The sequence below is a fragment of the Podarcis vaucheri genome (assembly GCF_965113315.1).
Source record: "Podarcis vaucheri genome assembly, chromosome: 9".
NCBI lineage: Eukaryota > Metazoa > Chordata > Lepidosauria > Squamata > Lacertidae > Podarcis > Podarcis vaucheri.
The window spans coordinates 430771-445986 of NC_138767.1; the positions used below are offsets into that span (position 1 = coordinate 430771).

The 15216-nt window shown below is 54.8% G+C and overlaps 2 protein-coding genes across 5 annotated transcripts in view; both read right to left on the minus strand.

Annotated features, from left to right (window-relative positions):
- Nucleotides 1-673: 673 nt before the first annotated feature.
- Nucleotides 674-10722, minus strand: TTC31 (tetratricopeptide repeat domain 31). Of its 2 annotated transcripts, none has more exons than XM_082236686.1 (11): nt 10555-10722; nt 9044-9098; nt 8806-8896; nt 7270-7411; nt 7072-7176; nt 5075-5144; nt 4724-4847; nt 1975-2049; nt 1737-1839; nt 1521-1639; nt 674-1238 (listed from the first exon to the last, which is right to left on the minus strand). In XM_082236686.1, exons 2-11 carry the CDS (start codon nt 9075-9077, stop codon nt 1208-1210), a joined length of 894 nt encoding a protein of 297 aa, XP_082092812.1. In that variant the 5' UTR covers nt 9078-9098; nt 10555-10722; the 3' UTR covers nt 674-1207. The 2 variants fall into 2 exon arrangements, with proteins under 2 accessions (XP_082092812.1, XP_082092813.1); XM_082236687.1 differs by having other exon boundaries at nt 1510-1639; nt 10555-10719.
- A 421-nt stretch (nt 10723-11143) lies between these two features.
- LOC309540071 (uncharacterized protein) overlaps nt 11144-15216 on the minus strand; it is a 29155-nt gene continuing 25082 nt past the window's right edge. For all 3 annotated transcript variants that reach the window (XM_082236722.1, XM_082236723.1, XM_082236724.1), the window contains 4 exons: nt 12872-13113; nt 12301-12384; nt 12117-12185; nt 11144-11687 (listed from right to left, as the gene is read on the minus strand). In XM_082236722.1, the coding sequence (XP_082092848.1) occupies nt 11316-11687; nt 12117-12185; nt 12301-12384; nt 12872-13113 (767 nt within the window). In that variant the 3' untranslated portion in view covers nt 11144-11315. The remainder of the gene's footprint in view (nt 11688-12116; nt 12186-12300; nt 12385-12871; nt 13114-15216) is intronic.

The window sequence follows — 15216 nt, forward strand, 5'->3', positions numbered from 1 at the left end:
TGGCACAGGAGTTGGGGCAATGGACGAGGACATGGGAAACATGGGTTCAGTTCCCCCTGCCTTTGGCCTTGAAGCTGCTCACCATGAGCTGCCCTACCTTGCAGGGGGGTTGTGAGAGCAAAATAGGGAGGTCGGGATAGCAGTGGAAAGCAGCAGGGAACGGCGCTGGAATAAGGGAATTTCCCGCAAAGAAAGGGAAGGTTGACAGCTATGGTCTCTCCAGGAGACCATGGAGACGAGGGCGTGAGTGGGCCTCCACTGACGGGGAGCAGCCCAGAGAGAGGAGAAAGGTGTGCCAGGGGGGGGGCAGGGTTGGCCTCACACCCCCAGTCGCTCGTGCTCCCTTTGTGGCAAAGCCCCGAATTCATCGGGCTCAGATTCTGGCAGCATGAGCAGCCCTCTCTCGCAAGTGCGCCTCTTACGAAAGGAACCGGCCGGCTTTTAATGAGTTTATTGTGAACAGTGTAAAAACCACGTGGCAGGCACAAATCCCTGAACACACTGAGCAGAACCAAAAGGGCAGGGGGAGAACGCTCCTGCCTTCTGGGCCCCACAAACGAGGGGGCACCCCAAGGCCACCCACCAGCAACACCAGCCCCACACCCTCAGGCAGGGGGGCCCACACACAGAGAGCTTCCTGCCCTCCCCATTCTCCCCAGGACCGAGTGCACGGCTCAAAGGAACCGTAGCAGAAGAGGACTTGAGCCCCACAGAGGCAGTAGAGTCTGGGGGGGGGGCAAAGAGGCAGCTGCCTGCCCCACTGCAGGTGCATCATTCCACACCCGGTGGGGGCAGATACCTGCTTTGGAGAAGGGAGGGCTCCCAGGAGCAACAGGAGGGCAGAGCCCCCCCCCCCAACCGCCCCAGTCCTCGGCCTCAGTTTCCCTGATCTGCATCCGGTCTCATCAGAAGCCAGAGGGAGAACAAATGGCCAGGGGCAGCCTTGGAGAAGGCAGAGGCCACAGCCCCCCCCCCAGCAGTCCCACATGCCTGGGGGGCTCCCACAGGCAACTGCGCTTGTGTCCTCCACCACCAGTCCCCCCCCCCCCGACCCGCAGGAAGGGTGCAGCCCACAGGCCTGTCCCCACATCTTCCGCCTCTTCAGCCGCGAGGGGCCCAGCCGGGATGTGGGCTTGCAAGCACAGCAACTTCTCCGCCGAGGTGTTTCACTGAGGGAGGTGGCCGAGGCGGCGGAGCCAGGAGGAGCTCAGGAAGGCGGGGGGCCCAGAGGAATCTCCCTGGAGGAAGAGGAGCCGGGAGAGGGGTTGCTGCTTCCTGGAGTGACACTGCTCCCACCGGCACCCCTCTTTGCCCTCGCAAGCCCTATCAGGGGACGGCAGGGCATCTTGCCCATGGTGCCAGCTCCCTTTTTGCACCCCTCCTTCCGCGCCCAAAGCCCCGCAGAGGGAGAGGGGCCCTGGGGGAGAGGCAGCAGGAAGGCCTCAACATCCCTCACGGCAGCCTGAAACGGCCGCCTGCTCTTCATGCCCGCAACAGGCCCATGCCCACCTGCTGCCTACCGCTTCGGAGGCGCCGCCTGCTGCTGCCCGCTGCTTCCGGGTGCCTTGGCGAGGGGAGGAGTGGCATGCACCGGGTGCTTCAGCTGCAGGACGAGGTGGCAGCCTCTGACTTCCACGCCCTGGGAGGGAAACACAGAAGACCCTTTGAGGCCACAGCTGGGGGGGGGCAGGAGAAAGCAATGCTCCCCCCCTTAAGGATGGGGGGAACCTCCTCACCTGCAACGCCACATAGGCTTCCTCGGCCGCTTCCCGGCAGGTGTAGTTGACAAAGGCGCAGAACCTTCGCGGGAGGCAGCGGATGGAGTCAATGGGCCCAAACCTGCGGCCCAAGGAGAGTCGGTGTCAGCCAAGGCGGCCGGACTCCAGGCGATGGAGGATTGGGGGCTCCCTTCCCGGTTTGGGTCAGCTGAGGCTCCGAGGAGCCAGGGGAGGGCGGAAGGAGGGGCATACTCACGGCTGGAAGTAGCACTGCAGGACCTCCTGGGTGATGGCGGGCGTCAGGTTCCCCACCCACACGGGAAACCTCTCCCTGGGAGAAGAGCACATCGTCACCCACAGCCGCCGGGGGGGGGGGGGCAGGGGACGCTCAGCCCCACGGCTCGCCCTGCTCCCTCCGTCCTGACCCACAGCTCGCTTGGACCTCGCAAATTCAAGGCTTCCGCCCCACCCAAGCCCATCGGGGGCAACTCCCTGCGGAGCCCCCAGGCTCCTCCCCACCTGCTCACTGGCCCCTGTGGCAACGGACGTGGCAGCCAGGAGGAGGCAAGCCCAAAGGCCGCCCAGGCAGGAGGCAGCTGGGACCCGGCCCCTGCCCACCTTCTTGGGCAGCCTGAGCCAGCGGCCAAGGCTGAAGCAGGGAGGGAACTCCTTCCAGCTCAGGTCAGGACAGAAAGTACTGGTTTAAAGTGTCAAGGTCTTCTCTATTCTATTTGATTCAAGAAGGTTCTGGAACTTTCTCTGTGTGATACAAGCTGGAAGTTTCCATTCTGCCCGGAAACAAGCAGAAGGTTCCTGATGTTTGGGGTCAGGCCTTCAGAGAAGCTGAGTTAAGCTCATCGCTTTCTCCCAAGGTCCCACTTCCTAGAAGAACAGCCCAGGTTTCACTTTCTCTTTCCTTCCTGCTTCTCTCTCCTTTGTTTCCTCTGTGGTGATCTGTTCGTGATACAGCATGTTTAAGTGCTGTAAGTTTAAGTTAAGGTTTTTGCTGCAACTATCCTAACCCAGAAGAGTAGGATTCGTGAGCTGTTATGCTCATTTGCCTTTAGCAAACAATACTGGATGAAGCTGGCTGAGTCTGCTCTATTTTGGGAACCCAGCATTAATAACAGTAATAATAATAATAATTTATACCCCGCCCATCTGGCTGGGTTTCCCCAGCCACTCTGGGCGGCTCTCAACAGAATTAATGATAATAATAATAATAATAATAATAATAATAATAATAATAATAAAGCGATAAAACATCAGACATTAAAAGCTTCCCTGAACAGGGCTGCCTTCAGATTTCTTCTAAAAGTCAGATAGTGGTTTATTTCCTTGACATCTGATGGGAGGGCGTTCCACAGGGCGGGTGCCACCACCGAGAAGGCCCTCTGCCTGGTTTCCTGCAACCTCACTTCTCGCAGTGAGGGAACCGTCAGAAGGCCCTTGGAGCTGGACCTCAGTGTCCGGGCAGAACGAGGTGGGTGGAGACGCTCCTTCAGGTATATAGGGTCAAAGCTGCATTGAGTTTAAGTTTTGTTTACTCTGCTTACTAAGTGTTGTGACTTGCTCTGGATCATTATGGAGCAAAACCACAACAGGGCCGCACTGCTTTCGAGGCAACCTTCTGAGGGCCACAAGGTGGTTATGGATGGGGCCACAGGCAAAGCTGAGCAGAGTGCCAAAGGATTTTTTGGGGGTAAAGTTCTTTTGATTTCATTTTATAATGCATACAAAAACATCTAGTTTTTAACCTTTGCACACTAGGCTGATTTTGTACGCGCTCAGTTCTTGAAAGGGCCTGGAATGCAGGAGAGGCCTCAAAGGAGCCTGGGCTCACAGTGTCCATGTGGTCAGAGTGCTGGACTGGGAGCAGGGAGAGCGCAGGGTTCAAATCCCACTCAGCCATTGAGCTCCCTGGGGGACCTTGGGGGCCAGACGTTCGCTCTCAGCCTCACCTGCCTCACAGGGCTGTGGGGAGGATAAAATGGGGACGAGAACCAACACCCCCTTGGAGGAAAGAAGGTGGGGTATGTGAGGATATAGTTCCATTACGCCTTAAAAGGGTCAGGCATGGCTGTTGGGTATCACATGCCTGCTTACTTCCAGCACTGTCTGCTGGGAACGTCCGTTCTATGTTGCTTTTGCTATACAGTGGTACCTCAGGTTAAGTACTTAATTCATTCCGGAGGTCTGTTCTTAACCTGAAACTGTTCTTAACCTGAAGCACCACTTTAGCTAATGGGGCCTCCTGCTGCTGCCGGAGCACAATTTCTGTACTCATCCTGAAGCAAAGTTCTTAACCTGAAGCACTATTTCTGGGTTAGCGGAGTCTGTAACCTGAAGCGTATGTAACCTGAGGCACCACTGTATAGTGGTACCTCTACATGCAAACAGGATCCGTTCCGGAGCCCCGTTCACATCTAGAAACAAACGTAACTAGCGATGGCACGTCTGTGCACACACTTGTCGCTTTTCGCTGCTTCTGCACATGGCGTCATTTTGAGCGTCTGCGCATGCACAAGTGGCGAAACCCGGAAGTAACATGTTCCGGGTTGCTGCGGAGCGCGACTCAAACGCGCTCATCCCGAAGCACATTCAACCTGAGGTATGACTGTACTGCTGTTTTGCTGGACACAAAGGCAAGCAGACATGTTTTCCTTTGTTCCTGAGCTATGCTGAATAAAATGCTGTTCATTTTGCTTGCACATCTCTCTGCCCGCCTCTTCTACTGTGAGGTGATTTACACACTCTGCTGACAGGTCTCCAAATGTATCTGAGGCTCGTGTTGCTGACTGACTGATGCCGTTCCACGGGAGACCAGTGATTGTCCAGAGCCAGCTGGGGGCCTGCCTGATGCCCCCGTCTCCCCGGCAGTATCCCAACAGGGTACAAATGTTCTGGGGAACGCAGCGTGCCCTCAGGTTCGGTGAAAGCCCAGCCTCTCCCCACAGCCACAGCCAGGAGACCTCCCCCACCCCACCCCACTCCCGTGGCCTTACCTGACTGGGGCCTGCGCAGCCAATGGCAGCAGCCCTTTGCCCTGAGAGCTGGTGATGGTGAGAGGTGCCAGGTGCCCTCTGGCCTGGGAGATGCTTCTGGCGGGTTGCCCACCTGGCTGCTCACCTTGCCAAGAAGGAAGCGGGAGGAGAGGAGGGGGGAGGAAGAGAGGAGGAGGAGGAGGCAGGAGCAATGAATTAGGACCAGCAGGCTCAACGTCCCACCCCTCACGTGCCGGGGGCTGCCAGCCCATGGGCTGCTTGCAATCCCTGCCACTGGCGGCTCCCCACAATCGCCGCCGGGCTTCTGCCACGTGTGGACTGAAGGAGCTGCCCCACTGAGAGCCCTCTTACCAGCCGGGGGCAAGGAGGATTCTCTGGCACGGACGTTCCACTCGGGAGGGTAGGAGCCAAAACCGTTTTCCTGTCCGAAGAAAAATATCGTTTGCTTTATTTGTAAGCTACAGTGTTTGTATTTAAAATGTATTTTTATTAAGGGTATCTGAGTTTACAAAAATACATGCGTTGTCTCTTTTTTCAAGTTGTCTTTTCTACAGATCATTTGTTGTGAGGCATCAGCGTTACACATGCTACCGTGTTTTGATATTTTGGTGGTTAACAAAATTGTAATTGAAATACTTTATTGTCACTTGTATACAGTTGTCACTTGTATACAGTGAGATTACACAAGCACCCCCACTCAGCTCTCTTAGTCTTAATACCCCTCGTTTACTGACGCACACCCACCAAACCTGAAAGTCCGTTGCCCTGTTGTTATCTTTTCATTTAGCAGCCCAACAGCTCACGGATAGAAGCTGTTCTTTACCCTCTTGGTGTGACTAATCCTGCTTCTATATCTTCTGCCCCAGGGCAGGAGATCAAGAAAGTGCCGGCCAGGGTGTGAATCATCCCTGAGAATTTTCCTCACTCTCCTGAGATAACATTCTTCCGCTATTTCATCCAGCAGATTCACGGGACAGCCCATAGAATCATAGAATCATAGAGTTGGAAGAGACCACAAGGGCCATCGAGTCCAACCCCCTGCCAAGCAGGAAACACCATCAGAGCACTCCTGACATATGGTTGTCAAGCCTCTGCTTAAAGACCTCCAAAGTAGGAGACTCCACCACACTCCTTGGCAGCAAATTCCACTGTCAAACAGCTCTTACTGTAAGGAAGTTCTTCCTAATGTTTAGGTGGAATCTTCTTTCTTGTAGTTTGGATCCATTGCTCCGTGTCCGCTTCTCTGGAGCAGCAGAAAACAACCTTTCTCCCTCCTCTATGTGACATCCTTTTATATATTTGAACATGGCTATCATATCACCCCTTAACCTCCTCTTCTCCAGGCTAAACATGCCCAGCTCCCTTAGCCGTTCCTCATAAGGCATCGTTTCCAGGCCCTTGACCATTTTGGTTGCCCTCCTCTGGACACGTTCCAGTTTGTCAGTGTCCTTCTTGAATTGTGGTGCCCAGAACTGGACACAGTACTCCAGGTGTGGTCTGACCAGAGCAGAATACAGTGGCACTATTACTTCCCTTGATCTAGGAAGTAATATTCACCACCCTCTGTAGGCACTTCCTATCAGTTGATGTCAAACCAGCGTCCCACACCGTGATGCAGTAGGAAAGGACACTTTCTATTGTGGACCGGGAGAAGGAGATCATCAAATGTTGATTGACATCGTTCTTCCGCAATACTCTGAGGAGACGGAGTCTCTGTTGGGCTTTCTTAACCACCTGGGTTGTATTGATTTTCCAAGTAAGGTCTTCACTGAGATACTCCTAGGAATTCAAAGGAAGAGACCCTCTCCACATAGCCCTCCCCGATGTACAGCGGGGCTAGTTCTCCTCTCTTCCTCCTAAAGCCCATCACCATCTCCTTTGTCTTGCTGATATTAAGGTGCAAGTTGTTCCCTAGGCACCATGTAGATAAAATCATAGCATGGCAAAGCTGGAAGGGACCCTGAGTCATCTCGTTCTATCCCCTCCAATGTAGCTGAGATCTCTAGCTGAGATTCCTCCAAGAAAGGGGAGTCCACAACTTCCGAGGGAGACCCTTCCACTGTCAAACAGCTCTTACCCTCAGAAAGTTCTTTCCGGTGCCCAGAAATCTCCAGTGTAGCAATGGGATCCACGCAAGTGGCAGAACGTGCCTAGCGCTGCTCTCCACCCCACTGAGACCCCCTTCTTTCTCAGGTGGCTTCCTTCGCCCAATCCCAACAGATGCCCTGACCCATGCAAACTATCCCTGCCGAGCTGTCCTCCTGGATCCTGGCGGCCCCAAGCCAGGCTGCAGCCCTGTGCGCCCCCTCCTTAAGGGCACGGAGGACTTGGCCTCCAGCTCAGCTCACCAGCAGAAGCTGAACCCGGCACTTCTCCAGCTGGACGGCGGCGTCTCCACGGAAGCCGTCAAAGTGCAGGAGCTCCTCAAAGGTCCTCACGGCCTCTGCGTAACGCTGGGGGGAGGGAAGAAGAACGGTCGCTATCCAGCCTCACTGGGGACGCAGGAGGCCACCCTCCCAGCCTCGCCCCACCCGTTTCGCCCCTACCTTGAGGCCCATGAGGGCCTTGCCCTTGCGGAACAGGCCTTTGGGCCAGCCGGGGTGCAGGCTGAGGGCCACCTGGGCGTCGCGCAGAGCCTCCGCGTAGCACCGCAGCCTCTCGTAGCAGAAGGAGCGATTCCCAAAGAACCTGGCGGAAGGGCGAGGGAGAGGGTGAATTCGTGGGCATCCCAGGAAGCCAAAAGCTGGAGAAAAGGAAGTCTAAGCAGCACAGAAACTACAGAACTGGCTCCTGCAGGAGGCAGGCAAAGCCTCCAACTTGGGTTGCTTTAAGAAGACAAAAGGTTGGAGAAGAGCGACCGAGGGCCAGTGGCAAGGACAGCTAGGCTCCTCATCCGCAGGCAGAGGCTGCAACGCCTCTGAAAATCAGCTGCTGGAAACCGAAGGAAGGAAGAGTTGCTCTTGGGTGCTGTCAGAGTTGCTCCCCGATCCTAGCTCACAGAGGATCACGCTAGCCAGCGATCATTAAGTAAAAGTCTTTATTGAGTTACAGTTTCCATTCTCAAGCTGCTGCGTGCAACTCTACGTCTTATGGTTAGATCGGCGAAGCTCCGTCTGAGTCTCCGCCCCTTGCGCACCAACTTAATATCCTAGCCCTGCTCCACCTTTTCCGCCTGACTGTTCTCCTCTGGGTCCCTCTGCCCCCCGGGGTCTCCTCCCTCCGGGACTCCTCCGACGCCGACCCCCCGGACCCTTCTGTCTCCTTGCGCCGGGCTTTAGGACCTGGCTCCCTTTCCGGGCTGCCTACTGCGCCACCTTCCTGTGCATTTGAACTTGGCGCGCGCGCCCAACCTTCCACTTTCCGTCTGACCGTTTCTTCGCTCCCCGATGAAGGTGTGGCCACTCCTGACTCGTGCCCTCCCTCCTGTTGCGAGCTGCCAGCGCTTGATCCCTGGCGCCCTTCCTCTTCCCTGCTCTCTGGCGGTGACGCTGGTCCCGATTTCCAACTGCTCCCCTCTGAGTCCCCTCTGGCTCTATCTTCCTGGGGTGTCCCCCTAGGCTCCCCCCTTGCCCTGGCCACTGGTGCTCCTTTCTGTGAATCTTCTGATTCACTGGAAAGACTCGGTGATCTTGGGTGCGAATCCTGCTTTCAACAGGCATCTGGATGGCCAGGGGCCAGACGAAACAGCGGCTTGATCCTTATTCAGGGCCTGCTGACTGTTCCATCTGTCTCAATCCACCATAGCTCTCCAGGGATTCAGAGAAGGGCCTCCCGCAAGCCCTGCTTTGAGACGCCGCAGTTTGAACCCGGAAACTTCTGCACACAGAACACCTGTCCTACCACGGAGCTGCAGCCTTACCTGGAGTCAGGTAGTGGGCGGTCCCAGGGCTCAGGGGCAGCTTTCTACTCAGCCAGCTTAATGGTCCTGGGGAGACTCCAGGGAAGTGGTTCTCCTGATCCTGCCAGATCCCCAGAGGCTCCCCCAGACACCCCCCTCCCGCTGTACAGAAGGGCAGGGGACTCTGGCACAGCTCCCCCAGCCATGCTGAAGGGAGGGGACCTTACCCCGCCCCGGGGCTCACCTGTACTCCCGCGGGTTGAGCTTGACGGCTTCTGTGAACAGGAGCACGGCCTCCTGGTAGCCCCCCTGCTTTGCAGTCTCGTTGCCGCAATCTTTTAGGGTCATGCAAGAAGCAAGAAGAAAAGGCCATCAGGACCCGGGTCCAAGGCTTTGCCCCCTGAAGGCTAAGTGCTCCTGCTCAGCACCTCTGAAAAGGGAGGCAGGGGGCAGACTGACAGCATTCCCAGGCAAACACACACCTGCCAGCACCATGCTCTGCTCCACTGGAGTCATCTGGAGCCCAGCCTTCGGAACCTGGAAGAAGCAGCAAGGAACGGGGTCAGGGGCTCCTGTAATTCTGCATGAGAGGAAGACCGTGACCAGTGGCCAAAAAACCAAGGCCACGATTCCCCCACCTGCCCTGTTCTGAATCTTCTACAGAACCAGAATTCTAATCAGAAGTGCCCACGAGTGACGAGGATTCCTAATTTGCACAGCTTAGGGGACAGAGAACAATGGGCCGTGTTCAACTTAAGTTAGAGCAGATCTAATAAATAATAATAATAATAATATTTTTTAATGATACCCCGCCCTTCCCGGTTTAAAAACCTGGCTCAGGGCGGCTAACAACCAATTTAAAACACTTAGTTGTAAAAGCAGCATAAAATACAGTATAAAAACATGAATAACAATAAAATTCAAAGTTCAGAAATCAATTTAGGGGAAATTCATCTAATAAGCATTAGATAATCCCCCCCAGGGCTAGCTGGCTGAACTGGTCCTTCCTGGGCCAGAGAGGAGGCCAGGGAAGAATTGGCTGTGGGGTCTCAGAGCAGGTGATCTTCATAAAAGGGGAGGGAGGGAAGAGAAGGGAAATAAAAGATCAGGCTGAATTCAAATTAAAGGCCAGGCGGAATAGTTCTGTCTTACAGGCCCAGCAGAAGAAGAAGAAGAAGAGTTTGGATTTGATATCCCGCTTTATCACTGCCCTAAGAAGTCTCCAAGCGGCTAACATTCTCCTTTCCCTTCCTCCCCCACAACAAACACTCTGTGAGGTGAGTGGGGCTGAGAGACGTCAGAGAAGTGTGACTGGCCCAAGGTCACCCAGCAGCTGCATGTGGAGGAGCGGGGAATCAAACCCGGTTCCCCAAATTACGAGTCCACCGCTCTTAACCACTACACCACACTGGCTCTCAGCGGAAGGAAGTTAAATCCTGAAGGGCCCTGGTCTCATGGGACAGAGGCATTCCACCAGGTCAGAGCCATCACTAAGAAGGCCCTGGTGGAGGATAGTCTGACTTCCTTAGGGACCTCTAAACTATGGTTATTCATGGACCTTAGGGTCTTCTGCGGAGCAGACCAGAAAAGGAGGTCCCGTAAATACGAGGGCCCTAAGCCACAAAGGGTTTTAAAGGTCAAGACTAGCACCTTGAACCTGACCTCTTCGGGAGCCAGTGCAATTAATCAACCCAAGTAAGTCACGTCCATTAGCTTCAATGGGGCAAGCTTGCTTTCTGCTGCTCCAAGAGGGCAGGACCCAAACCAATGGATTCAAATGACAATAAAGGAGAAATAACTGCATTGCAGGGCTTTGGACTAGATGACCCGCAGAAGGTGGTGGACTCTCGTTTGCTGGAGGTTTTCAAACTGCAGTTAGATGGTCACCTGTCAGGGATTCTGGCCCTGCAGGGGGTTGGGCTAGATGACCCTTGGGGATCCCTTCCAAGTCTATGATTCTACGAAAAACAACCACTCTCAAACCTGTCCTCACCTGCTCCTGCTCTTTCACCTCTGGCTCCTTTCTGTCCGGCTGGGCCGCCTTCTCCTTTCTCGGCAGCGGCAGTGGGGGGGGCTTGGAGCCCACCTTGAGACGAGCTTTCGATACAAAAGTGCTGGTCAGATCAAGCTCCTCCTGCAGGCGAGAGACAGGAAAGAGCAACTCTGGGCCACGTCCTGAATCTCTCAAGCACCTTCCCTATAAAAGAGCACTTCTCCAAAGAGAAGCCAGGTGACAAATGCCTCCTCCCCGCACCAAAGAGGACCCACGTGGAAAGGCTGCTTCCTGTTCCATGGGGCTGGGATGGGCAGAGCCACAAATGAAAGCAGCCTCTCTCTGCCCCCTGGCCCTCCATGCGCAGCCTGCGTCAAGCCAAGGCGCAGAACAGGGAGGTGACAGGGAATCGGGCAGAACGCCTTCCCATCAGGTGTCAAAGAAATACAGAACTCTTTGACTTCTAGAAGAGATCTGAAGGCAGCCCTGTATTTTAACGTTTGGTGTTTTATTGTGTTTTAATTATTTTGTTGGGAGCCACTCAGAGTGGCCGGAGCAACCCACTCAAATAGGCAGCCTATAAATAATAAGATTGTTGTTGTTATGAGAAAACAAGTTCTGCCCGGTTTCTTCTTTCCAAAGAAAGTAGAAAGAAAACAGCTGCTGTTAGAGGTTGGTCCATACTGGGACCACTGCACAAAAGGGAAGAAATATTATTCCACCCCCACCATACACATTTTTTTCTCACAGGGAATTTCCCCCTAAATTGCCTGTCCTGCTGCGCAACTAGAAGCGCAGACAAGCCCCAGCTGTGCTGAAGAGAACTTCAGGGACGGCACCAGGTTGCCTGCCCAACTTGTGGGGCTGGGTTGTTCTCCCTCTTCCCCTCCCCCCCCTTGCTGAGCCTGTCTCCCTCCCAGGCCTCCCAGGGGCCAGAGGAGGGTATGGGTCCCACTTGCCTCCATTTCCTCCTCTGTGCTCCTGCTGGGACTCCGGCCGGGGGAAGCCATGTTCTCACTGAGGTCCTGGGTGGAGCTCTCCTCTGAATCGGGACGGGGCGGTCCCAAGGCCCTCGGAATGGCAGCCAGGCAGGCAGAACCTTGCACACCGCTGCTGCTGTTCAAATACTCGTCCTGCACAAGGAGAGACGCAGCCTGGGAGGGCAGCAAGGAGCCCCCTGCCTCTGGGGCAAACCAAGGGGGTTTCTGCCGCAGGCCCTACCTGCAGGAGAGCTGGGGGCTCAGTACAACCCACCTCTGCCCAGGCCAACCCTCTGGACTTTGGAGCTCTGTGCTAAAGACAAGGCCCTCGCTTGCCAATGAGCTTCGCTAACTGTGGCCCATTTTGCCAGCCTGGAAGCAGCACAAAGGTTCAAGGTGAGGAGAAGGGTTTTTCCTGAGCCCTCATTGCAGTTGGCCTGCAGGGCGGCTGTGTGACGCTGCAAACCCACTTTATCTGAGCAACCTGCACCTGCCGGCAAGCGACACAGCAAGGCTCTGAAAGGGCTGTACATCCCCTGTGTCAGATGGGCAAACGTGCAGACTCCCCCAGTGGCCACTCACTGCCTCAGCTATGCTCTTGGCCATCAGCTCCTGGTCTCGCTTCTCCTGCTTCTTCCGGTCCTTCTGCCTCTGGAAAGAGAAAGCAGCACGCGCAATGGGGCCAAGGGACGGACATCGAGGCGCAAGGACAGCCTCTCCCCCAGCGGAGGCCCCCCCACCACGCGGATCGCCCAGAGGCAAGCACCTTCTTCTTCATCCTCTTCTTCTCAGCCTTCTTCTTGATGCGCTCCTCTTCGGCAAGCAACTCTGCTGCATTCCTCGCCGCTTCCTGAGAAAGATCGGGACAGCGAGACCTTTCAGCATAGTCAAGCAGGTGTGCACAGACGCACATCGCTGTCCTTACCTGTCCCAGCATGCGCTGAGGCAGGGCAGAATTCAAGCACGGGCTTCATGGCAGCAGCCCTCTTTAGGGAAGTTTTTAATGTTTAATACTGTTTTAATATTCGGTTGGGAGCCACCCAGAGTGGCTGAGGAAACCCAGCCAGATGGGAAGGGTATAAATAATAATAATAATAATAATAATAATATTTTCAGAAAGTGCTGTTTGGTCTGGCAGGCAGCAAAGATGGAAAGGACAGAAAAGGAAAGGGGATGGAACGCCCCTGCCCCAATTCCTTTCAGAGAAGTAAGTCGGCAGCTAAGGGGAAATCCAGAGAATGAGGCAAGAGCCATGGGGTTGCAGGAAGTCAAGAAGCAGCTGCCCTGAAGCAGGCAAGGCTGGAGGAGAGTGACCAGGCCCTGGCTGCATGCCTCACCTCAGCTGTGAGCTGCTGCTTCTGGGGCAGAGAAATGCCCAGCAGAGGGCTGTCTTTACTGCTGCTGCTTGCTGGCAGGGCAAAGGCAGGCGGCTTGCAAAGGAAGGATTTCTTAAAGCCACAGAATGTGGCTGGGCTGGCATTCTGGGCCCTCTCTTCCTCCAGTTCCTCCTCGTCGCTCCCCCAATCATCGTCACTGTAGTCATCATTGGCGCAAAACCAGCAAGGCCTGTTGTCCACGTCTGAGGAGAGACCACACAGTGAGCGTGAGCTCTTTTGGGGAGCAGGCAGTGGGGAACAGGAACCCAGCTGACACACCCTGGCTGTGGCCTGGGGGAAATGCCCAGCAGAGAAAGGAAAGGGGCACCGTTGCCGAGAAAGAAGCGGGCAGGGCAGGCACACAAAGACATGCCCTCTTTGCCCTGGCCCAGCCTAGAGCGGCAAGAGCTAGCCCTGACTTGGTCTCTGCTGTTATGGCCAGGTCTGAAGCAAGGACTTCTGAAATAGGCTTCGCCTTGGCCTCTGGTGAGCTTCTGGGACAAAATGTGGCAGCTGTGGGGCAGTCCCCAAGCACCCGTCTCAGCAGAGCAGACCCATCCTGATGCGGAAACCTGTAGCAACAGAAGCGAAGCCTGCGGGGTCAGACCAATGGGCTCTCTAGTCCAGCATCCCGCTCTCAGAGGGGCTAAGCAGGTGCCCCACTGGGGAGCACACCAGCAGGAACCTGAGCGCAACGCTTAAGATTCCCAGAAACTGGTGTTCAGGGGCATGGAGCTTCCATGGGCAAACCCACCCTAGGAGCCGTCAAGAGAGCTCCCATGGTTTGCAAGGGGCGTTTGTCATTTGTTTTGATGTGCTCCCTTGACAATGCCTTCAGGACTCAGAAACTCACACCATCTTCCTCTCCCCCCCCCCCGTTGCAATATCTGTGTGTATATCCTAGAATCCGAGAACTGTAGAGTTGGAAGGGACTTCCAGGGGTCATCTAGCCCAACCCCCTGCAGTGCAGGAACCCCTGTATACACATCTAGGGGTATTGTTTTCAGGGGGCTGGGAGAGGCTGTTGCTGTTATTGTTGCATCTTTGGTTTCGGATCTTATGATCTATGTGTAAATTGTTTCCATATAATAATGTATTTTTTGATGTGTTTTATTTATTGTTTGCGACTTTTGTTACGTTTGTGATTGTGTAAACCTTGTCATGTTGTAAGCCGCTTTGAGCATGGTTTCAACTGGCACGTGCGTCGGCAGGAACCGGCCCAGTAGACCTGAAGGAGCGTCTCCACCCCCATCATTCAGCCCGGACACTGAGGTTCAGTGCTGAGGGCCTTCTGGCGGTTCCCTCACTGTGAGAAGCCAAGTTACAGGGAACCAGGCAGAGGGCCTTCTTGGTGGTGGCGCCCGCCCTGTGGAACACCCTTCCAGCAGATGTCAAGGAAATAAACAACCACCTGACGTTTAGAAGACACCTGAAGGCAGCCCTGTTTAGGGAAGTTTTTAATGACTGGTGTGTTAATGTATTTTTAATCTTTTGTTGGAAGCCGCCCAGAGTGGCTGGGGAAACCCAGGCAGAAAGGCAGGGTGTAAGTAAAGGTAAAGGGACCCCTGACCATTAGGTCCAGCCGTGGCCGACTCTGGGGTTGCGGCGCTCATCTCGCTGTATTGGCCGAGAGAGCTGGCGTACAGCTTCCGGGTCATGTGGCCAGCAGGACTAAGTCGCTTCTGGCGAACCAGAGCAGCGCACGGAAACGCCGTTTACCTTCCCGCCGGAGCAGTACCTATTTATCTACTTGCACTTTTTTTGGCGTGCTTTCAAACTGCTAGGTTGGCAGGAGCTGGGACAGAGCAACGGGAGCTCATCCCGTCGCGGGGATTCGAACTGCCAACCTTGGCAAGCCGAAGAGGCTGAGTGGTTTAGACCACAGCGTATAAGTACTACAGTGGTACCTCGGGTCAAGTAGTATAATTTGTCCCGGAGGTCTGTTCTTAATCTGAAACCACTCTTAACCTGAAGCACCACTTTAGCTAATGGGGCCTCCCACTGCCGACGCTGTTCAATTTCTGTTCTCATCCTGGAGCAAAGTTCTTAACCCGAGTTACTATTTCTGGGTTAGCGGAGTCTGGAACCTGAAGCGTCTGTAACCCGAGGTACCACTGTACTACTAATAATAAGAATTACAGTGGTGCCTCGGGTTACATACGCTCCAGGTTACAGACTCTGCTAACCCAGAAATAGTGCTTAATAATACGAATTCAGTACTTAACCCGAGATACCGCTGTATGCAACTATGGGAAGGCAGCATACAAATGCTGCTGCTGCTGCTGCTGCAACACGTTTGCATGTGC

Bases quoted from the DNA above. Each gene is read 5' to 3' on its own strand.
- TTC31 (XM_082236686.1), bottom strand. From the start codon at position 9,077: ATGACTCCAGTGGAGCAGAGCATGGTGCTGGCAG. The intron at 2,050-4,723 runs GTAAGGCCACGG...CTCTTCTCCCAG, and splicing joins GCTGCGCAGGCCCCAGTCAG to GGAGAGGTTTCCCGTGTGGG. The intron at 1,840-1,974 runs GTGAGTATGCCC...CTTGGGCCGCAG, and splicing joins CTGCAGTGCTACTTCCAGCC to GTTTGGGCCCATTGACTCCA.